At 32.2% G+C, this 22,941-nt stretch overlaps 6 protein-coding genes across 8 annotated transcripts; 2 read left to right on the forward strand and 4 right to left on the reverse strand.

Moving 5' to 3' along the window:
- Positions 1-382: 382 nt before the first annotated feature.
- On the reverse strand, positions 383-2,912 carry LOC111295585 (guanosine deaminase). 3 transcript variants are annotated; one of them, XM_022889124.2, is made up of 5 exons: positions 2,634-2,912; positions 2,141-2,200; positions 1,350-1,540; positions 784-888; positions 383-700 (listed from the first exon to the last, which is right to left on the reverse strand). In XM_022889124.2, exons 1-5 carry the CDS (start codon positions 2,647-2,649, stop codon positions 512-514), a joined length of 561 nt encoding a protein of 186 aa, XP_022744859.2. In that variant the 5' UTR covers positions 2,650-2,912; the 3' UTR covers positions 383-511. The 3 variants fall into 3 exon arrangements, with proteins under 3 accessions (XP_022744859.2, XP_022744860.2, XP_022744861.2); XM_022889125.2 differs by having other exon boundaries at positions 2,759-2,854; XM_022889126.2 differs by lacking the exon at positions 2,634-2,912 and adding an exon at positions 2,344-2,367.
- A 781-nt stretch (positions 2,913-3,693) lies between these two features.
- Positions 3,694-5,627, reverse strand: LOC111294029 (small ribosomal subunit protein eS24z-like). Its single transcript, XM_022887160.2, has 5 exons — positions 5,451-5,627; positions 5,025-5,066; positions 4,745-4,915; positions 4,084-4,170; positions 3,694-3,977 (listed from the first exon to the last, which is right to left on the reverse strand). Exons 1-5 carry the CDS (start codon positions 5,520-5,522, stop codon positions 3,945-3,947), a joined length of 405 nt encoding a protein of 134 aa, XP_022742895.1. The 5' UTR covers positions 5,523-5,627; the 3' UTR covers positions 3,694-3,944.
- A 1,067-nt stretch (positions 5,628-6,694) lies between these two features.
- Positions 6,695-8,103, forward strand: LOC111293729 (large ribosomal subunit protein uL2my, C-terminal part-like). Its single transcript, XM_022886640.2, has 2 exons — positions 6,695-7,044; positions 7,350-8,103. The coding sequence occupies exons 1-2, from the start codon at positions 6,951-6,953 to the stop codon at positions 7,865-7,867; spliced, it is 612 nt and encodes a 203-aa protein (XP_022742375.1). The 5' UTR covers positions 6,695-6,950; the 3' UTR covers positions 7,868-8,103.
- Positions 8,104-9,361: 1,258 nt separating this feature from the next.
- Positions 9,362-11,121, reverse strand: LOC149514929 (uncharacterized). Its single transcript, XM_089742863.1, has 4 exons — positions 11,046-11,121; positions 9,839-10,023; positions 9,625-9,688; positions 9,362-9,477 (listed from the first exon to the last, which is right to left on the reverse strand). The coding sequence occupies exons 1-4, from the start codon at positions 11,119-11,121 to the stop codon at positions 9,362-9,364; spliced, it is 441 nt and encodes a 146-aa protein (XP_089598989.1).
- LOC111293728 (FLUCTUATING-LIGHT-ACCLIMATION protein 1, chloroplastic-like) lies at positions 10,830-15,036 on the forward strand. Its single transcript, XM_022886639.2, has 6 exons — positions 10,830-11,836; positions 12,494-12,596; positions 13,227-13,282; positions 13,894-14,058; positions 14,545-14,658; positions 14,734-15,036. Exons 1-6 carry the CDS (start codon positions 11,171-11,173, stop codon positions 14,824-14,826), a joined length of 1,197 nt encoding a protein of 398 aa, XP_022742374.1. The 5' UTR covers positions 10,830-11,170; the 3' UTR covers positions 14,827-15,036.
- Positions 15,037-18,099: 3,063 nt separating this feature from the next.
- LOC111294251 (putative serine/threonine-protein kinase WNK9) lies at positions 18,100-21,134 on the reverse strand. The gene is given in 8 exon segments (XM_022887497.2): positions 18,100-18,297; positions 18,299-18,935; positions 19,019-19,439; positions 19,536-19,693; positions 19,813-20,033; positions 20,140-20,367; positions 20,574-20,611; positions 20,709-21,134. Coding segments are annotated over 8 exon segments (1,830 nt in total). The 5' UTR covers positions 20,784-21,134; the 3' UTR covers positions 18,100-18,245.
- Positions 21,135-22,941: the final 1,807 nt, after the last annotated feature.

The following is a 22,941-nucleotide window of genomic DNA, read 5'->3' on the forward strand; positions in this document are numbered from 1 at the left end:
GACAAAAAGTATCAGAGCTTCTCAACTCTCATTCACCAAAAATCAAACAGAAGATGAATGAATTTTAGCATATTCGTGATTTGTTCATTTAATCAACGAATTTTGAAATGTTAATTGTACTTGCTTAATAAACAAAAATAAACAAACATCTAACACGTTCACCAACCATATTCATTTACATCTCTATCTATATTACACCCCTAACTATATTCAACATAATTTGTCTTTTTTCTTAACAGAAGCACAACCCCAAAACCACAGTTTTATAACTTCCATGGCTTTGACTTGAGATAATGTTACATGTTTATAAAATCTGAGACAAAAGAAATCCATGTCAAAGCCATTTGTTTGTTATCTTCAAAATATTTTTGAAATCCTGAACTTGTAATTAATTATAGCTTTTATTTCTCACTTGATTATTGAAATCAAACAATGCATGCTTAGAAATTAAAAGGGTAGCATTTCACATACTGCTGTCTGTTTCTGGTAATGAAATAATAAAGTGAAGAAATTAATACAAAGTGAACATTTCCTTGGTCTTCTCAAATACTTGTTCTGCAATGACAGCACCTGTACCGTCTGCTTGCTTGATCTCCAGGTGAGCCTTCTGGTAAAAGCCGGTACCTCTCAAGGCATCAGCAATGAAATCATCAAACCCAATTGCTATGGCTGCTTCAGCTTTGGCTCCATAAACCAGCCTCTGCTTACAAAAGATGAAAGACAAGTGAGAATTTTGCTGAAGAAATGTTATATCTAAAGGAACGACTAGTTTCGCTGCTAGACCTTGATTCTTGATAGATGGATGGCACCAAAGCACATCGGACAAGGCTCACAGGAAGCATATATTTCACAGTCTGAGAGCTCAATCTGATTAAGCTTCTTACATGCCTGACATAGATATCCACCCAAACCATTAGTACATGGGAAACCTGAAAGTAGGATTGATATATTTGTTCTGATCTTATGAATACTAAACATTCTGATATAGCAATGTTTAACCAACAGTATAATCATGCAAAATTATTGACTATTTCATGACTTCTAGAAATGTAGCCAACTAATAAAACAAAGCCATAGTAGTTGATACTAAACTTCAACCAAATCAGATTATGAGATTGATCTAAAAAGAACATAGCAAATAGATCACAGTAGAATCACAGGCGTATGCTGAAAATTCCCCAAAATGCTGCATATAATATCTATAGGTTCCATGTAAGTTATCACATTTTCTTACAATTAACAAACAACATTTGAGCTTTTTGTAACATTTCACGGTTTCAACAATTGGAACTCTGAGCAAACAGATAAATTGTATAAGGCAATTTTAATATTTTTTGTTTTGGCCTAACCTCTCTAATAGCAGTAACCTCTGCATGGGCAGTAGGGTCAGTGTTTCTCAAAACCATGTTGTGACAACTCACAACTACTTCATCATTGCTAACAACAACTGCACCAAATGGGCCTCCATCTTTACATTCAACCCCTTTATATGCTTCTGCAATTGCTTGTGTTAAGAATTTGTGGTCTCTATCCTGTACAACTGGTTGAACAATAAACAGAAAAGAATATTTTTTATGACCAAACATCAAGCATGATGGTTTTCCAAAATCATTGCCCTCTTAATAAAGGAAAAGAAATCTAATTCATCAAGCATATGAATCATTACTAAGTAATATCCAGGTGATGGAGAAAGGATTGTAGCTAAAAGGATTGTATGAAACAGTCAAATGCACAAGTCTACTGAAATAAATAATCACCATTTAATTATTACATGTGATAGGTAATAAATAGTTGACTGTTTCAAATAAAAAGATTACGTGACATGATTTGAATGGAAGGGACATATGCCAACATGGAGTAACTGTGTCATATAATCCTTTTTCCTAGGCGATGTATCATATCATCACTGTGATCCATAAAATGTGACACAGCCAAAAACACTATCAGATATGGAAGTAAAGTCATCTCCATTACTATACCAAAGATGTTAAAACAATATGTAAAATTCAATGAATAAAAAGAATACGCTGATACCAAATAATTTTACTGCTGGAGATCATGAACAGGCCATTTGATATTAGTTCTTAACATTAATCCCAGGAGCCAACTTCTGAAAGACAGTTGAAAAGTTGAATATTACCTTCTTGATGACCAGGAAATGCAGAAGCAACAGAAATGGTTCCATCTTTGGCTTCCAACACTATAAAAAAAAAGAAGCAAAAGGAATATTAATATTGTAACAAATCAATTAGTATCTATAACAGATACAAAATTGATGCTTGCAAACAGAAACAGCGACAAATATATCTAAAAACATATAGATAAAGCCTAAGAACTGTTAACTTTTTACGAAAGGAGGAAAAAGTCAATTCCTTTTTCAATTCCAGGCATTCCAAAATTCAATTGATCTCTCTTAATGCTAAAACTGGAAATGAAAAGCGAAGTAGGAAATTTAATTATTCCAAATTCTAGCCAAGTAACACATTTGCAAGAGAATACAGAAATCTTGATGAAAGATCCAAAACCCAACATATAAAAAACATCAAAAGCAAAAAAACAAATCTTGATGAAAGATCAAAAGACAGGATTTGAAGACATAAGGAAAAAAAAAAAACCCAGAAAGAAAAACATACCCTTTGCCTCTTCCATGAGGAAAAAAGAGAAGAAAAATGCAAATTTTGATTGAATCAAGGCAAAGGGTAGTCAACAAAATGGGAGAGGAAGAGAAGATAAAACGAAAGAGAGAGAGAGGAGTAACTTGTCCACGTAATTAAAACATGTATATACTTCTGGAGGAGAAAAAGGAAGAGAAAATAAAAACGAAAAAGAAAACCAAAGTTTTAGAAAAAGCACAGGCATGGACGAAAAAGACAAATGGGAATCTTTTTAGGCTAATTCAGTTCGAAACATGAATCACACGCAAAGAAGAAGAAAAAATAAAGCAAATATAAGCAGACCCCACAAGGAAGGGTCCGTAATGGCGTTTTAGCCTAAGGCCATGTGACCTCATTACTTTCATCGCAATATCTTTCAACTATTCTAGTCTCAATTACTATTTTTTTTTTATGAAATTTCAATTTGAATACTATTATAAAGTGGAGAATCAAAGTAAAGGTATTGGTTTGGTGGCTTTGGCTTTTTTATTTTGTCTAAAGAATTTATTTAATTTATTTTTTAGGAGAATGGTATTTTACTTTTTATCTAAAAGTACACAAACATATTGTTCGGTTCACATTTTAACGTAAAATTAAATACTTCTTTAATTTTAAATAAATTCTTTTGACTTCTTTAAAATACAGTATTTTATGAATTAATGTTATGAAATAATGGTTAAATTATAATATTTTTTTAAAAATATTTAATATGATATTTATTTTTAATTAACTTCTAATGATAACATTTAATTTAATTAAATTCGTCTAAATGTCTTATTTCCGCAGCTATTTTATGGTATTCAAGTTTGACCTCCTTGATAACAGTGAATGCGATTGATACATCAAGAAACAATGCTAATTACTTGACAGGACTCCACATCTTTATTTCTTGGCTCTACCAAGCCATCTAAGTCAGCCATATCCCATCAAATAATCCAACATAATAAAGTTGAACTCATGGTACAGAAGTGGTTCAAAAAATAAAATACAAAAGCAACATTTGAGTTTTAAAGAAAAGCCATCAAAACTCATGGGAAAATCATGGGAAATTGGAATGTATTAGTATCAAATATTTCAAAATTCTGCTTTGGAAGAATAATCAAACTCTCAAAGTATAAGACAAATCAAGATAATGATATAACTAAAGATCAGATAGCACCAAAAAAGCGGTTTCCAAAAATACATATTCAAGAACAGCTAAGAACTTGAGACTAGTAAGAAATGCTGTTGAAAAGCATTGGCTAGTATTCTACAAGCACGACCTTCACCTCTTCTTTGCTCCCTTTTAGTTCACTTCTTCTTTGATGCTTCACTGGCCTTGGTCTATTGAACAAGCAAAACAGTCGAATAATCATCCCCGTTGGTCATGAAGTGTCAAAAAAATGATAGCAGTTCATGTAAGCTCTCATAAAATATCAACTAATCTTACCTTCTTTACTCCACGGATCTTCTTAGCCCTGTTCTTCCTTTCCTTCATTTGCTTCCTTGATTTCTCTACCTTGGTATCAAGTCCATTCTGAAACAGCAACACAAATAATTAGTGTCTTGCATCATATTAGGAGTCCTTTAAAGAGACACCAATGCAAATGCAACTCATAATTAACAATAGAAAGACAAAAGAAATGCAATGGGGAACCAAAAAAAAAAAAAAAGAGAAATGCAAGAGAGTTCAGAAGGTTAACTAACAGGCCTAAAGAGTTATTAATGAAAACCTATTTCAGATATTAAACTTAAATAGGTGGAAAGTTAAGAACTCTGGGTCAATGCCTTGCATGCTATCTCAAGTTTTCTTCGTAAACAGGCAGTTGTCGAGCACAAATTACAACACAAACTCTAGTTCCAAATCCAACTTGTTACTTTTAAAGGCTACGTTGAATCCATGCTCTATAGTGTCACCAAGGAGTCGTTAAAGAAAACAGAAGAAACTGAGCAGTGCTTGAAGTATGAAAAGAGAATTCAGGAAATAAACTAAGTCGAGAAATGAACTTCCATATATTTCTAATAAATAATAGCACCACATAAAGCAAAGGCAGCTTACACTACTAACCAAGTCAAGAGAAAACGTAACAAAAAACTCACTAGGAAATTACCCTGATCAGCCTGTACTTGGGCTCGTACTTCTTCGCATTCTCAACAGAGTCATAAATCAAACCAAATCCAGTAGATTTACCACCTCCAAAATGAGTCCTGAACTTGAACACAAAGATTGAATTGGGATCCTTCACCTCATACATTCCAGAAAGCTTCTCCTTCAGCTCCGCCTAACAACAACACATCGACAAATCAAAAACCATTTCAAACACAAACAATCCAAAAACACTAGCACTTAAGATAAGACTACAATATTATTGGGAAACACTGAATACTTACCTTGGAAACATTGGGCCTCCCAGGATGTAAAACATCAATGACCTACAAAAGAACCAAGCAAATAACAAGTTTCAGCTACCAAATTAACAGTGAATTCAAACAAATATAAGCTCATATTTGATTTCTCAGTTTACCACGAAACAGAACATATTTTCCTATATTAACTGCATCATATTTCATAAGCAAAGTCCTAAATTAAAAATCTTGTTAGCAAAGTAATAAAACCCAACATTTTTGCTAGTATGTTCTAGCAAAGCCGTTCTTTAATAAGATCTAACACTGATACGAAACCCTACCCAGAAAAAGTAATAGGGAAAAAAACATAAAAGATCTAAATAAAAACCCTAAGACTAAAACCTAACATGGACCCATGTTTGGTTACCAAGAAAATGAATGGAAAATGAGTGAAAAGAAAAGGGCACTCACAAATTGTTTCCTGGAAAGAAGCCTGTTGGTCATGAACTTCCTGGTCCTAATAGTCACTGCCTTGTCCGCCATGGCTAAGCTAAAGTCGAGCAGTTAACAGTTGAAGCACCGAAGATTTCAAATCAGCAGCAGCTCAAGAAAGAGAGTAGAAGTAATGAAGAACCTTAGCATTTATAGCATTAGGGTTTCAATGCGGCTGGCTTAAAAATAATAAAATAATAAAATATTATGAATAATATTATTTTTATAATAAGTTATAATTAACTTAATAAAGAGATAATTATTAAAAATTTTTAATAAAAAGGCAACATGATTTTTTATATTTTGTTTTAATTATATTCCTTGAACAAATAAAATATATTAATAATATTTTAAATATATTTCATTCTAATAAATCAAATTTATAATAATTATTCTATTCCATTTTTTCTTTATTTATTATCATTGAATGGTTATTTTTTCTTTATTTCATTTTGATAACAAAATATATCTAATGAAATAAACATTTATATATTATATTTTAAAAAATCTTTTTACTTCTAATAATAGTCAATTTTTTTTATTTAAAATTTTTTGATATCTAATAATTATTTAAATTTTAATTAATTTATTAAATTTTATTAAAAAGATAAACTCGAGCAAACTCTCTCAAATATATTTTTTTATTTATAATATTCAAAATAAAAATTTTATTAAAAAAATTAAATTTTTAATCATTTGAATCAATAAAAGTTAACATAAACATTTAATAAATCAAATGTCCCTATGACAAGTAAAGAATAGTAATTAAGTGTTAAGGGCATATGAGGAATGAGGGAGTTATAAGGATAACGATAATAAAATAATTCATATTTATTAAATTTTGATTTAATAAAATCAATTTTTAAAAAGAATTGAGAATCTAGATTTTGATTTTTTTTTTTAAATTTGGATCGGATTAAAATTATATTTTAGATAATATCGTTTCAATTCTATTTTGGTATATATAAAAAATTATTTTTATTATTCATTTAATTTTATATTTATATATATTATATTAATAAAATTATTATTTAATATTTTATTTTTAAAATTTTAACTTAATAAAATAATTATTTATATAATAAAAATATATTTTATATTAAACAAATATTTTTTTAGATATTATTTAAATTAAAAATTTTAATTTAATTTTAAATTAAATATAAAAAATAATACTTTAATATAAAATAAAATTAAAATTTTAAGAGGTCGGATGAGAAAAACCCGTCCCAAACGTCAGATCCCCATCATCATGGAGGAGGCGGAATGGAATTGATCCAGAAGAGTGTTTCTTATTCAGACTTTTTTGCCTCAAGTTATGAATGAATCGAACAATGTTATAAAACGGGAGCGTTTTGGCCTTTTGCCGCTTGTTTTCCTCGTCTTTTTTTCGCAATGAAAATCAAGCAGGAAAATCCAATCCAACCAAAACCCTAGCTCTAAGAAAACAAAATCTCAGGAAAAATAAATAAAAAAACAATGGCTTTATGGAGGGGTCGTACAGCTTCATGGAATCTCTTCAACAGGCTTCTCCATCCACCGTCTCGCGTTCCATATCGCAGTCTGTCCTCTGGTACTTCCCTCTTTTTCCCCAATCTTTTTTTTTTTTATATATTTTTTATTGCAAAATGGCGTCTGATCTTATTTCTCGTTTGGTTTCTGAGAAATCATTTCTCTTGTAAGTTCAAAATTTGAAGCAAAATGAGATAAAAGGTACTAAAACGAATGAAAATTAGTTCTTTAATTTCTAGGGTTTAGAATGCAGAGTTTAGGGTTTATCGCGATTGTTGCATCAAGGAAGAAGAAAAAAAAAAGAAGCTTTAACATCATTTGCTTCAAAAAGAAAAGAAAAGAAATTGAATTGATCTGTTTTTGCAGTTGCGGTTGATGTTCATAATCAATCAATGATTGAGAATATGAAGAGAGATTTACTTAATCTTGACATTAATTCACAAATTGGAAGTTGTATGCCACTTGCTTCAATGCGAATCGGAACTATTATCCACAACATTGAGGTGAACCCCGGTCAAGGTGGAAAGCTAGTCCGGGCGGCTGGAACTTCAGCCAAGATCCTCAAAGAGCCGAAATCAAGATATTGTTTGATTAGGCTGCCGTCCGGTGTTGAAAAGTTGATTGATTCTCGGTGTAGGGCAACGGTTGGTACAGTGTCAAATCCTAGTCATGGAGCTAAGAAGCTTAGGAAGGCTGGACAGAGTCGATGGCTAGGAAGGAGGCCAACAGTTAGGGGAGTCGCGATGAATCCAATTGATCATCCTCATGGTGGTGGTGAGGGTCGGAGTAAAAGTAGTGGGAGTTATGGGAAGACTTCGCGAACTCCTTGGGGCAAACCTTGTAAGTGTGGGTATAAGACTGCTAAAAGCAAGCGCAGAAAGTAATGCTTGATCCATTTGGCATCTAGTTTCTTCATGCATCTTCAACACTCTAATGTTCTTTTTTTGAAGAATTTCTTTTAGTTGAAGAACTCATTGTATGGATTGAGCTGTTGACGTTATATGAAGGTGCATGTCCTTTCTTCTATAGGTTCTGGAATTGGGCTTTATGTCAAATAATTACTTTAGTTCAGCATAGCTGCTTCATTTAATCAATATATCAACTGATATTATAATGTTCATCAGAAGACTGATAATAATGTTTTTTTGCAGCTTCAATTTTGTATGCACTATCTAAATTGATTTGTTCTTCTGTTCTGCCCTGTTTTTGATTGGTTTTTTTCCTGGAAGTTATTTTAGCATGAATAAACAACATATAATGTGTTTCAGAAATCAATTCTAACCATTTAACTTCGGATTCTAAGTGAATTCTGTGTTAAAATTAAGTATTTGTTTAGATGCTTTGCTACTAATCTACTGCAAGCATTCATTAGATTGCAACTTTTTATTAGCACTTTCATCAATCAGTGACAATCTTGGTGGCCACACATAAGGAACTTGTATTGGCTAGCATACATAGATTTAAAGAATGAGTTACAAAAACTTTCCTCCATACCAGCGAGCTCGAGGAGTGAGAACGATATGGTTCTTTTTAGTTTTTACTTGTACTTTATACAGTTTCCAGTTTTTATTGTTGATTTATCTTTGATTCTCATGCAGGGAGTTGAGGAAAAACTCCTTAAAGCAGGTGTCTTGGATTTACATAAGAGTTAATAGAGAATTGTTATAGGATATAGACAAAGGATGGATTGAGCTAATCAATGTCTTATTAAAGAGTTAACATAGTAGATTCACTGAGAAGGGCTTGCAGTAGAGAAGGATGAACCATTCTCTTATTAAAAGCATTAAAACCCATTGAAGAATATGTTTCAATTTCCCAGTAACATTTAAAGACCTAGCCAACAGCAAAATTATTAGTACAAAACCAACATAATAAGAAAAAGGCTGAGACATAAACGCCACCACATCCACATCCTCCAATCACCCTTCCACATCCAGCTCATGTAGGATTGTCAAAGGAAATAGATTATAGAAATAGACGGCAGGTACAACAGCAACAATAACAGCACACCAAGTCTTATATCTTATATTTTGGGCTGGCTGTATGAAAAATCAAACAAAAAAATCAGGTTAGGTTGTAGTTTGAATGTCCTTACGTCACTCATTTCTATTAATAACCATCTTTTCATCTAATTTTTTAATCATCATATCGTTTTTTATTACTTACATTCATATATTTCATAGTCTACTTTTAAATGTTTTGATCTCTCTTAAATCTAGAGATTCAATTCTCCTAATCAGTGCATAGTTAGGTTTATGTTTCATATGTTCAAACCATTGCAAATTGCCCTCTCTCATTTTCTCTTCAATTCAAACTATCCTTAATTTTTCTTGAACCTCTTCATTTTTTATTTTGTTTCTTCTAGTCTTACTACACATTCATCTAAACATCCTCATCTCCGCTACGTTCATTTTCTTCTCATGTTGTTTCTTAACAACCAAACACTCAGTTCCATATAATAATGCAGGCCTTACAGTTGTTTTATATAACTTTGCTTTTAATTTTAAAGGCATGTGGTGATCACACAAAACATCTGATGTATTTCACCACCTCGTTCATTTTGCTTGAATCCTATGTTTGACATTTGCTTCTATTTCAGTATCACTTTGAATAATTGATCTCAAATATCAAAATTGGTTACTCTTTGGTATGCTTTCACCATCCAACTTAATCACACTAGTATCCATTTTCTTATGATTACTAAACTTACATTTTATATATTCAGTTTTAGATCTACTCAATTTAAAACCTTAATATTCTAATGTACTCTTCTATAATTTTAATTTCGTATTAAGGGTATCACAAGTTTTAGCAACTAAGACTATAGCGTAGGCAAATAACATACACGATGGTACCTTATCTTGGATACGTATAGTGAATTCATTCATAACTAATGCAAAAAGGAAAAGACTTAGTGTTGAGTCTTGATGTAATCTTGAGATAATAGGGAAGTTCTTTGTCATGTCCTCGACTGTCCTCACATTTGTTACCACTCCTTCATATATATTTTTAACTTTATTGATATATTTTAAAAGGACTCCTTTTTTCATTAAGAGTCACCAAAGCACCTCTCAAGAACTTAACGGTATGCTTTTTCCAAGTTGATAAATATCATATAGATTTTTCTTTCTCACTTGCAAACTCTCTAATAAAAGCTTCAAAAAGTGGATATCCTCTCTTGTGGAGTGTCTTAGCATAAACCAAAATTAGTTTTAAAAAATAATAGCCTTGCATCGCAACTTACATTCAATTTCTTTCTCCCAAAGTTTTATAGTGTGACTCATAAGTTTTATTTTTCTATAGTTCGAACAATCTTGTAAAAAAAAAAAAATGGTATGTATTGAGATTTAAATTTTAAATTTATTAAATATTATCTTTTAGGGAATAATTACTGAGATAATTTGAGTTCTCAACGATAAGTATATTGAAAATTAAAAAACTTGAAACTTAACTTAATTGATTCATGTAATTATTATTAACTCTTAAAAGATGACAATTAGCAATAGATCGAAAATTCAAAATTTAAAACTTATAATCTTTTTTCTTATATTTATTATAAATTTTTTAATATGATACTTAAATAAAAAAAAAATTTATTCAAGTATCTAAATCTTATATTTGTGTATTAAATTACTTCAATTTCTTACCACGATAGAATAATATTGATGTGATGTTTAAATACTAAAATTAATGATAATTATTATGTGATTTAAAATATGATTATCTCATTTCATTTTTAAAAAATAAAATAAAAATAAAAATTTTGAAAGTTCTTTTTAATTTTTAAAATAAATTTAAAATTCAAATTTTAAAACTTATAACTTCTTTTATTATATTAAGATGATGCCTTGTAAAAAAAATAACAATAAGGGAAGAATCCAACCCAGACAAAACCTAATGATAACTGGTTTGATTTGTTAGGAGAGACATTGCTTCATGTCTCTAGCTACCTCACACGTGCCACCAATAAACAAAAATAAAGAAAGTCGTAAAGAAATTTTGCAATCAAAATGCACGAATCAAGACGAGGTTCACAAAAACAAAGCCGGCCCTCGATCTGACCCTTCGCTTTGATTCCATGGCCACAACTACCTCCAGATTTCTCCTCCACTAAACCAAGAACATTCCTCAATCTCATCTCCCCATTTCCTCAAAAAATATCTTCAAACCAAAAACCCATCTCTGCCATGGCTGCAACTACCTCTTCTTTGCTCCAATCCAACCCTTTAAAGTCAAAAAAATGTTCTCCCCTTCATTTCCCTTCTCCTTGCTTATCTAACTTTAGAGGAACCTTGACCATTCAAGCCCAAGGTTATGCTAAGTTTCATGTCAAATGCTTCTTCTTCCCTCAGAAGAGGAAGCAGTTAACGAGCTCGAATTTGAATTCCAACGACTTAAGTTCGAGTTCAGATGATAAAAACCCATTTGAGATTATTGCTGAAACAATCTTAAAAGCTTTAAACGCGTTAAAAAAGCCAGCTATAGCTGTGCTTTTATTGGGTTTGTTGTTAATGTATGATCCTAATAACTCAGCATTGGCTGCATCGGGTGGGAGGATGGGAGGACGGTCTTTTTCTTCGAGTTCTTCGTCTTCGAGGAGTTATTCGGTGCCTAGGAATGAAGGGTCGAGTTTTTCTTCGTACACGGTTCCTTATTATGCGCCTACTTCATTTGGTGGTGGTGGTGGGTTTTATATGGGGCCTGCTGTTGGGGTAGGAGTTGTTGCCGGGTCAAGTTTTTCCTTGATTTTGATGGGGTTAGCTGCATTTCTTTTGGTTTCGGGGTTTCTTTCGGATAGGTCTGAGAGTAGTGTGCTTACTGCTAGTAGAAGGACTAGTGTTCTTAAGCTTCAGGTAAGTTTATGGATTTTTTTTTGTTGGTTTTTTAGTTGTTGTTTCTTTTGCTTTAAAGTAGTGAATGGCTTCTGCTAAGTGTGGTAATTAGGATGTGTGGTTTTATCTGAGTTAAAATTGTGACTGCATAGGTGATAAAGTTTTCAATTTTATGTTTGGCAATAATGAATCATTACTGTTTGTTCTGTTATTTAAAGAGAAAGGCAATATTTTGTGCATACTGATCTTGTAGTAATGATGGTGTAGCTGGTTTCTAGATTAAAAAACAACTGTGTTCTAAGAAACTGTTTCTTGTGTTTTTGTGATTGATGAATATCAGCAAGTTGACATCCAACTTCCAAAGTGAAAATGTTACTGACGAGAGATGTGGAAAATTAGGAATATCAACTGCATACATAGGATGTGAAACAAAAATGTCATAGAGGAGGCCGGAGGGTTGCTCAAATGTGAATTTATGTGGAGTCTTTAAACTCAGATAGTGCTAATATGAATTGCTTTTCTATTAAGTTTTGAGACTTAGTTTTGTAAGAATAACTTCTATGTAAAATGAGCTAGACAAGAAAGTGAGATGGACATGAAATTGTGCTGATTACCATGACTAATGGAATTTGTTAGCTATTTGTTGATTTGCAGTCTCACTGTTGTTTTTATCTTTAGGTTGGGTTGTTGGGTATGGGACGATCTCTTCAAAGGGATCTAAATCGGATCGCTGAAGTTGCTGACACTTCTACCTCTGAGGGTCTAAGCTTTGTATTGACAGGTAAAGCTTTCTAATATTGTCTACAGTTGATCCATTTGAGTTTTTTTATACAGGATTAAGTGGCAGATGTTCTGCACATTATGCAGTTTAGGAATGGCAAGATATGACAGATCAAAATGCTATTCCCTTTTCACTGTTGTATCAATCATCTTGACACTAATCTCCCAGTATTAATCCTAGTCATAAAGAAAAAGATAATAACCTAAGAGGCGATGCACAAACCTTATAGCCCTATAGCATAGTTATGCTACTTGTTGTTCTGAAATCAGCTTTAGAAAATAAGACCTGTATGATATATAATCAAATTGCTAACATACAATTATGTCTAATAAGAGGCATAGGCTTTTCCCCTTATTTAGTGATTTAGTTTGATTGAGATGCACATAGATGCCATTTGTTTCAATGCTTCCTTTTATTTTGCTGATGGTTAAATGATCTTTCTCATGCAAGAAATATAGCTGTTATCTTTCTTCTTTCAGTTTTTCTTTAGCAATACTTATTAATGTATAAGGTGGCCTGGTACTAAGTGGTGTATGTTCTGATAGTTTTCTAAAACATGTCACGTACAATGGCTGTCAGACTAATTATATGTGCTGAGGAAGTTTTACATACCTTTGTTTTTGTTTGCAGAGACAACACTAGCTTTGCTTCGCCATCCTGATTATTGCATCTCTGGTTATTCATCTGTAAGTTAGCCTTTCTTAACTGTTTTGTTTGTCTCCATCGGTGAACTAATTACTGCATGTGGCTAAGCATTTTTGTGCCTCGAGTCCTGGGGAAATGTTCAAGGACAGTCGCATGGTGGTAGATATAAAGATTCTTTGCCCATGCATATAATGCTCTCAAAAACAAAATGCGGTCACGCACTCTGGAATTTGTGTAAGTTGGCAGGTACATAGGTAGAAACACTTCAGCATGCTTCATTAATGGAACAGAAGACAGGGTGGTTCCTTTTTTTTTTGTGTGTGTGGGAATGTTTTAGCAACTCTTATTGTGGATTTAAGTTTTCAGTTTAAGGATTTTGATTCGGATAAGATTTTAGGTTTAAAAAACTTGGATGTAGATGTTCAGTACTATTTCTAATTTATAAAATTGGGAGATATCCAGGACTCTCATTCGTTGCATTCTTTCATTGGGCATATCACTTGAGGGGTCCTTTTATTGATATAATTTCCCTAAAAGTATAACCCTGTGATAATGTAGAACTTTTTCTTTGTGGTTCTAATTTATGAGCTTCAGTTAACTAGACATCATGATTATCTAATGCATGAATGTGTACCTATGATATACTCTGCAGGTGGATGTGAAACGGAGCATAGACGATGGGGAGAAATGCTTTAATCAACTCTCTATTGAAGAACGGGGTAAATTTGATGAAGAGACTCTTGTGAATGTGAACAATATTAAAAGGCAAAGTACAACTAGTCAGAAAGCTAGTGGATTTAGCAATGAGTACATAGTGGTAAGACTTCATTCCTTAACCTACAGCTACTGCAAATGTATTAGGTTGAATGCATTAAAGAGATTATTCTGGACAATATTGTGCACTATGTATATCATCATCCACTCAATGAATTGTATCATGTAAGCATTAGAGGAATCCGTAGACTATGTTTTGTCCGCAAGGAAGGATAGAGAGATATTGCCTCTATAGGAATAGTAATAAACTAGCATTGCAATTGATGTTTGGCCAAAAAAAAAGGCGTTGCAATTGATGTAGTTATGGCATAAGATTCTTCAGCATTCAATTAGTTAACCCTTGTACTATGATGTTGAATTTTCATTTGTCTACATTATGAACCTGTTATTCAAGATACATACACTATGAATGTATAAAATTATGATAGAGTTGCCCATTTTAGGTTTCAGATGGAATAAAGACTGTGATTCAAGTTAATGGTTTCCATAATTCTTTCTTTAATTTTATATCCAATTTCTGAAATTTCAGATAACAATTTTGGTGGCTGCTAAAGGAGTGCATAAATTGCCCCCTATCAATGGAAGTGGAGACTTAAAGGAGGCCTTGCAAAAGCTTGCCTCCATCTCGACAAGCAAAATATTGGTAAGAATTTGCTTATCCCTCAATTATGACTCGTCAAGATTGCTCATTGCTGATATCTCTTTGACTGTCATTCAGGCGGTTGAGGTCTTGTGGACACCTCAGAATGAAAATGACACTCTATCAGAGCGGGAACTACTTGAAGACTACCCGCTTTTGAGGCCTCTATAAAATTTTATAACTAGATACCCTGTATCTTCTCATGAGAGGTATTAATTCGAACTGCTTCTTAGAGCCTTGGGTTCATTTGTATATAATAAATTTAAATTGGTATACAGAGGTTCTGGTTGTCTAAAGATTGATGTGGTCTAGTGAACTGGATTTGTAAACATATAAAGAGAGAGGGTATATTTTTGCTTGAAAGCATTAGTATTTTTTTTCCTTTTTCTCTCTCTGGTCCAACTCCAAGACTATGACCATTACCAATAATCTTTCATCTCAGAGCTCTACTTTTACCTTTTGTTTACCCTTTAGGCAATATAACAGTCCTATCACTTGTGTCGCACATTCTGCCTTTGATTACTTTGTTTTTCATAAAGGCCCGTATTATTTCCTAGAAGTTGGATATCTATCATTTTCAATTGGTTTAGTGATTTTAAAAGATGGTTATGAAATGATCACAACCTCTGTTTTATTCAATCTAGATGCACAGAGCATTTCAGGACTTTGAACTACTCTTAAGTCTATCTAGTGCCTAGTTAAGGATTGAGGCACCAGATATTTCAGATTCTTGTGAAAAAGGGAGCTTTACCTTTTACTAATGGTGGGGTTAGGTGGTTATGTTTTGGTTGTGAATGAAAGTGACTAGAAGTTGATTCAACTTTAAAAGTATTGTCATTATCTCTAGTAATCCACTTATTCCTAATATTCACCACTGCCTGAGATGATACAACTTTATCATGATAAGGTCAAGTGCATTAGTAATATTTGTTTTCTCCTGTATCTTGGGGTGGAAAGTGGTTAGAATTATAGAAGTTTCTTCTCCTTTTTCCTTTTTCCTGTTTACTTTTTATCTTGGTTTTTTTTTTCTTTACTATTGGACAATTCCTTGGGTTTCTTTTTATTTATTTTTAACAAAGAAGGGGTTGTTGGTGTTCGAATTTGAAAGCTAGTTTTATTGGATATTATCTTTTAAGGATGGTTACACGAATCAATTGAGCTAAACTTTGGATTCAATTTCTTAGGTTTCTGTTTCAATGTAAGGGTAGCATACTTAATTAACACACTCTGTTAAGCTTTGGTTTAGGCAAGTTGTTCTAGTGCTGCAAAACTTAGCTTATTCATCGGTGGTAGACTCCATCATGGGTTTTTCACGTTTTGTTGCTCTGGTCTTCGGTCATCCTGATTATAACTGTTTCAGTTGCCACCTTTGAACCCTACCATTAGTGATAAACATTTGAAAGGATGAAGCAATCATTGTTTGTATTACTTGTCATTGACCAGGATATATAACAATCTTTTCTAGCCATGATTGGTTTGTTTGTAGAAGATAAAGACCTTTGTGGAGCTTGATCTCTAGTCAAATACTGCACGATAAGAGTTTGCCTTCTACGATTCCAGGCTTCATGATTCACGCTTGAACGAGACTGTCACTTTTATGAATGAAATATTTCCAAAAGCTTTTGAATTTGAAAATTAAAAAAAAAAAATAATTATTAAAATTTAAAATTTAAATCTGTTGAGTGTTATGTTTTAAAAATAATTATATAAACCGGCGGGAATCATTTTTTTTTTCTTTTTTAATCAAAAAGTGGGTCGTAATATGTGAAATAAGCAGAGCGCAAACAAAGGAGGATTGATTTTAATTTAACCCACTGAGATGTGCTTTGCGTGATAAGTCAATGGTGCATGCTTCATTGAAGCATGCGTCGTTTTTTTTTTTTTTTTTTTTTTTTTTTTGAAGTAGTTTAAAATTACCTTTTGAATTTAATTAAAAAAAAAAAAAAAAACCCTTTTTCAAGCCCTAAAAGGATTCCACTACTATTTCAAAGTTAGGTAAAAAGCAAAGTTTGCGTGATTGTCATGATCATATTATTAATGTAGGAAAGCTAAAGCTTAAAACTAAAAAGTTTCTCATTTCTCAATCATATTATTACGTTTTTAAAATAAAAAAGTTGGTAAATTTTTTTACCCAAGAGGGTTGATCTCCCCTTTGGCTCTGTAATTGTTAAAATAAAAAATATAAGTATCTTTTTAGGAATTAAAAAAAAATCAAATTACACAGATATGAAACTAATTAATTTTACATGATTTTATAATTTTATTTATGATTAATATTTTAATAAATTGAATATTAAATTCCATAAAACACTCATATGTAAAGTTTTAAATCAATAAGATATTTTTTTTCGTATGGAACAAGAGTTTTTTTATATATATTTAACGATTAAATTTTGTTGTATAAAATATAATTAAATCTTTAATTAATTTAAAGTTTGACATGTATAATTTATATGAATAAAGTATTATATATAATGATTAAATTAAATAAATATAAATCATATAAAAATTATAAAAAATATAATTTGACCAAAGCAAATGAAATTTTCATTACTCAAAGCAGTTAGCTGTACTTTAATTTGTACAATTTGTAAGGGAAGATTGATAAATTGTGGATTTATTATCCGAAAAGATAGCATCAAATCAAAGCCAGCTTAAATGAGGCCAGTTTTGTGGACCAGACTCCTTTCATTGGATCATCTTGGTCATTGTGGGCAACCGCCAAGATTGTGAAGAGATTAGCATGAATGATCTAGCCTTGTGGGTCCATGAAATTTACTTCCATTTTTGAAACCCCCTCTATAATTCACACTGTGGGACCTTTTTGCATCATAGGTTAAAGCTCTTGGAAAATCTCTCATTGGCCAGCTGCCTTTTCATTTTCCTTTTCCTTTTTGTGGGACATGATTGAGCTGGCCAGCTAGAACTGGCATTGCCCCATGGTTCATCCACTCAATTCTCACAGGCATTGCCAATGTGCTTTGGTAAATTCCAAAATGGTTTATTTTTATAGAATCTGAAATCATCTCTCGTTTGATTCATTCAGTCATTTTTAAGAAATTTGTGAAAAAATAACTTATATTTATCATCTTTGTTTAAAATCTTGTACATGCCAATGGTGATGATGGTTGGATAAACGATGATTATGAATATCTTTTTCAAAGTCACTCTTTTACTAAGTTCTAAAATAGGATAAGGAAAGGGGTGGCTCATACTGAAGGTGAAAGAGACATTGCTTAACCAAAAAAGGGTGGATTTCATATTGTACAGCCTCTATAAGTGTACAGAATGCTCAAAAGAAACTCTTGAGGAGTGTCCATGTTTTCCTTTCTTGGAGATTCCATCACCTCAAAACACCGGGCCGAATCGGGGCAGCTCTTCTTGCTGTAGTCATGGAAATCTGAGCTAACATGCCTGTCATGGGCAGAAGGTTTAAGTTCATAGCCAAGGTCTCTTGGTAATGTGCTAGAAGTTAGTAAAAATGAAAACTCATCACTTCTTTTCTTGTTTTTGTTACTGAAATCTGAAGAGTCTGATACAGGTCCTGATTGTTGATCTCTAAGTTCTCTGGCACTATGCCTTGAGCCATCTCAGTTCCTGTTGGACTTCATTCTCGTAATTGTCTGAGAGATCACAATATAATGAATGAACTGAGGAGAAAGAACGAGAACGTGTCAAACACTGGATTGGATTTCTTGCACTAGATGCAATTTTATTTTCTGTTCTCACTTCTTTCTCATCCTTTTCCGAGAAGGATTGATCTGGTTTTTCATACTCTTCATCTGAATGGCTCTGTTTAGAGCCCACTGGACTAAGTTCGCGGCTGCCATGCTGATCCCATATCTCCTGGTAATGCAAATTGTTGGATTGGCTTGATTCATTTGGTGCACCATCTGTCACACAATGCTCAGATTCCTCAACCTGAAAAGTAATCTCTTCAAACCGGCCATGCATTGAAGCACATCCATTTCTACAACACTGAAGAAGTTGCAAGTCTTCGACACCTCCATTATGTGTCCAAAAATCCAAGAGGGAACCAGTAGATGTACGGTTGGAAGCACAATTGTGACAAAAGTTTTGATTCGCAAAGCGGGGTGTTTCCTCAATTCCTGGCCCTGGCCTCCATTCCGGCACTAAGGAAGCAATTTCCCCATCAATCATATCTGCTATTTTAGTCACATCTTGGTCAGTGATATCCAATTCTGCAACCATTTCAGTAGCAACACTCGATGCTGTATCAGTTTCAACGTCGAATGGGAAATATATGTTTCTGATACGACCTGCAAGGTAACAGAAAGAGAGACTACTAGTCAGATTCCGACAAAGAAAAAGTGGAGAAGAAAAGATGAAATAAGTTCCTAACCTTCTTTATCTGCGATCCGGAGTCTCAAAAAGATACCACCATCATCTCTCCTCTTCCCCTTGATGCTTATGTCAAGATTTGCAGCATGTTCATCCTCCTGATGTTCAAAAAGCTCAATTCCACTAGATTCAATCTCAGCAGGATGATAACCCCAATCTTTTGGGGTCTTGTAACCATAACCATTTGAGTATCGATTACTATAAGAATTACTACTGTGATGAAGTTCGAGATACGGTTGCCTAATGAGTCCTTTCCCATATTCTAGTGGTCTCAAATCAGATTCACAATCATCAATCTGGAGAAAAGGATCATTTAACAACTCTCTTGCAGAGAGCCTCAAAGACACAGTTGCCAAGCATTTCTCAACAAATTGTCGGACTTCTGGATCATTCACTTTATACAAAGCATCTGGTTTTCTACCCTAAACGAATAAAGCATGTTAATGGAAATATGGGCATTTCAGCAGATAAAATAAAGCAAAAAAGCAAGTCAAATAAAGGAGAGGGAAAGCTCTTACGGAGACCACTTTCTTATAGATTTGAGCAGGATGAGTGCACTCACTATATGGATATTCAAAAGTAACCATTTCTAAAATGCACATTCCAAATGAATAAATGTCAACTAGTTCATTGTAGGCTTCTTCATACACCTCTGGAGCCATAAACTCTGGTGTTCCTGGAGAAAACAAAGCGCCAAAGAGAAATATGAAATCTAATCTGACTTCAATTTCATCGAAAAAGTTAACTATTTCTCAAATTAGATAGTATCATGAAAATTGGTCAGGTGAAACATACCAACACAGTGAGCAGCATGAGATTTCCGGAGGATTGCAGCGAGGCCGAGATCGCCAATTTTCACTTCTCCTTGGTTTCCATTAACAAAAATGTTGTCACACTTAAGATCTCTATGAATTACTGGGGGATCATGGCTATGGAGATAGAGAAGTCCTCTCAAGATCTGCCTACACCAATGCTTCACTGCTCTGATGTTGACTCTCTTATGCTTTAGCCTATACCTATCATAGCTCAAAAATCAATGGAACCCAATGCAAAAATCAAACATCTGAACAACCCCAACTGATCAAAATTTACATCAAAACAAGATTGTAACAGTTCTCTTACTGTCTTAAAGTTCCAGAAGTGAACATTTCAGTGACAAAGTTAATGTTCCTATTCGCAGTATCAACCCAAGAAGTATAAAACTTCATAATATTCTTGTGCTTCAATGTCTTAAGGAGATGAATCTCACAGTAAAGCCTTTCAAGATCTTCAGGGCTTTGCAAAAAATCATAGAGTTTGACTTGATTCCAAGCAACTTCAATTCCTTCATACTCGTCAAATGCTCTATAACTGCTCCAATCAAATGACCCAACAACTCAGAAATCAACCATCTATATTAAGCCAAAAAACAACAAATAACTCTTGGAAAGATCCAATGGAGCTCAAATTCTGTAAAAATGTTTCCCTATTAGCATATATAACGAAGAAATATGAATTGGATATTAACATAAATGGAATATATATATATATATATATATTGGAGTTATGATTCATACACTATCTTTGAAGCTCCTTTTCCAAGGATTTCATTGTACTGCAACCGAAAAAAAAAAAGGTAAGCCCAAAGGATCAAACTTCAACCTGAAACTCAACAAAGGAGACAGAAAGAACAAAGAAGAACGAGTCTATACTCTGCCATATCTTCCAGTTGGATCAACTTCAACAAACTCAGAGCAATCTGGTTCAAGATGTAAAAGAGCATTCATCTTCCAGACAGAAAAAAAAGTTTTATATTTTGTTTGTTATCTTTTTCCTTCCTTTCTTAGGGTGAGAAAAAGATGGAGAGAGAGATGAGAAATGATCAATTCTTCACATGAAAGAAGAAGAAAGAGAGAGTTTTTGAGTTAGAAGACATGTTTCTAGGCAAAGCCAGCCACGTTTTTTGAGGGAATACATACATAAAACCACCCACCTACATGAAGGAACATGACAAATAGAAGAAGAGAGAGAAATCCTTTTAAAAATAAAAAAAAATCGACCCCACCTCAGTCTGATGCTCAAATCTGTATCATCTTCCGGTTTTTACATGTTGAAATTTGGACATTAAAAAAAAAACTAATACAAGTTCTATTGTCAAACTGTTACGATGTAACATTTCCCTGTGTCTGCAATGGACCCAAACTAAACCTCCTAACTTGTACCCAACCAACCCCTTTTTCTTTTTTCTTGATTTTTTTTCTTTACCTATTATTACCAACTATTTAATTAAAAAATAATTACCAAATTCAAAGAAAAAAAAATTCAAGCTTAACTTTTTAAACTAAGTCACTTGTTTTTGCTGTTAGACAAGATATCTAAGTGTATTAATCTAGTTATATTTAAAGAAAGCATGGATTTTATTTATTTTTAATCCGAATATAACAATAAAAGATAATGCATTTTAATATTTATTCAATAATTGATATATAATCATTCATTACAAAAATAACTTTAAAATTTTATAAATTTAAGATTTAAATTTAAATATTTTATAAGTTTTTTAACATCTCAAATTGCGACAATTTTATAAAAAAAGATCAAATCCCTTTATCAATGACTTTTTCTGTTTGTAATTTAATAAAAATCATTACCAAACAATTTGATTTTCCATTTTGTGCCAAACAATAATTCATGAGTTGTGATGTGGGAACAAATATGAGCACACAAGGTTTCTCAATTAAATTTTGTGTATGGAATTTTGGCCAAAAAAAAGAGGTGGCTTGTGAAATTTGCCATGGGCAACTTGGAGGGATAGCTTCTAATAGGTGGTGGCTTGGGCTAATTTGCCGGCTAGCCTTCAATTTAGCATTATAAATGCAATATAAACATAGAAATTGTTATAAGAACTTTTCTTTTATCCCAAGGTTTCATTCGCCAGGTTTAATTCCATCACACCGATAATTTGAATTGATTATATCATCAATTAAATTTAAATATTAAATTAAAATTTTTGATTAAAATTTTTTTAATTATAATTTATAATAATTTATATTATTATTTTTAATTTCATCAAAATTAATTTTATCGTCTATTTAAATTGAACCTTAATCAAATTTATCTCAAAATTCTGTTGGGCAATTACAATTGAAAAAAAAAAAAAAAACAAACTGCAAACTTTACATATGCAAACAAAGTATAAAACGAAAATTGTTGGGATAAGATATATGACAATTATGTCAATTTCAAGTTTATTTTTAATAATTTTAAATTTTATTAAGAGTTGGTGAAGATTAATTTACTTATAAAATAGGCAAATCATTTTTCATTTGAATGAAGTTTGTTGAATTTGAATTTGCTTGCTTTAAACTATTACAAGTTATGTCCAAATCATGTTATCATATCAGTTTTTGACTTTGCCATTCCTTCCAAACCTTGTGAAGGATGAAAAAAAAAAAAATTAACTCAAGTTAATTTCTAATTGCATAAATCATAACATAAAAATTTCACGTTTATAAGCTTTATGTTTACAAAAGAAAAAAAGCACAAAAAAGATCATAATATGAAATAAAAAGAGAGTTACGGTGTTGATATTTAAATTTTAAATTTATTAAATTTTTATTTTTAAAAATAATTATATAAATTAATTAAGTTAAATTACAGATTCAATATCTTTTTCTACTTGTTTTATGTGTAAGCTTGATTTTAAATTCTACAACTTAAAATAATAATAAAAAAAATCTTACATTGCATAAGGACTTAAAGGAGATTATCAATGACATCTAATTAAAATTAAAAGGGTATTAATTAAAAGTGGGGATTTGTTTTGGCCAATAAAATGGGTTTACTATATAATAGTTAATAATTGTATTGGTAAAATTAATTAATTAATTAATGAAAATTAATAAAGGATAAGCAAGAACAAGGACTTATCAATTATCACGCAAA

Source organism: Durio zibethinus, chromosome 14 (genome assembly GCF_047325235.1).
Source record: "Durio zibethinus cultivar Kanyao isolate XHJ-2024 chromosome 14, ASM4732523v1, whole genome shotgun sequence".
In the NCBI taxonomy this organism is placed as follows: domain Eukaryota; kingdom Viridiplantae; phylum Streptophyta; class Magnoliopsida; order Malvales; family Malvaceae; genus Durio; species Durio zibethinus.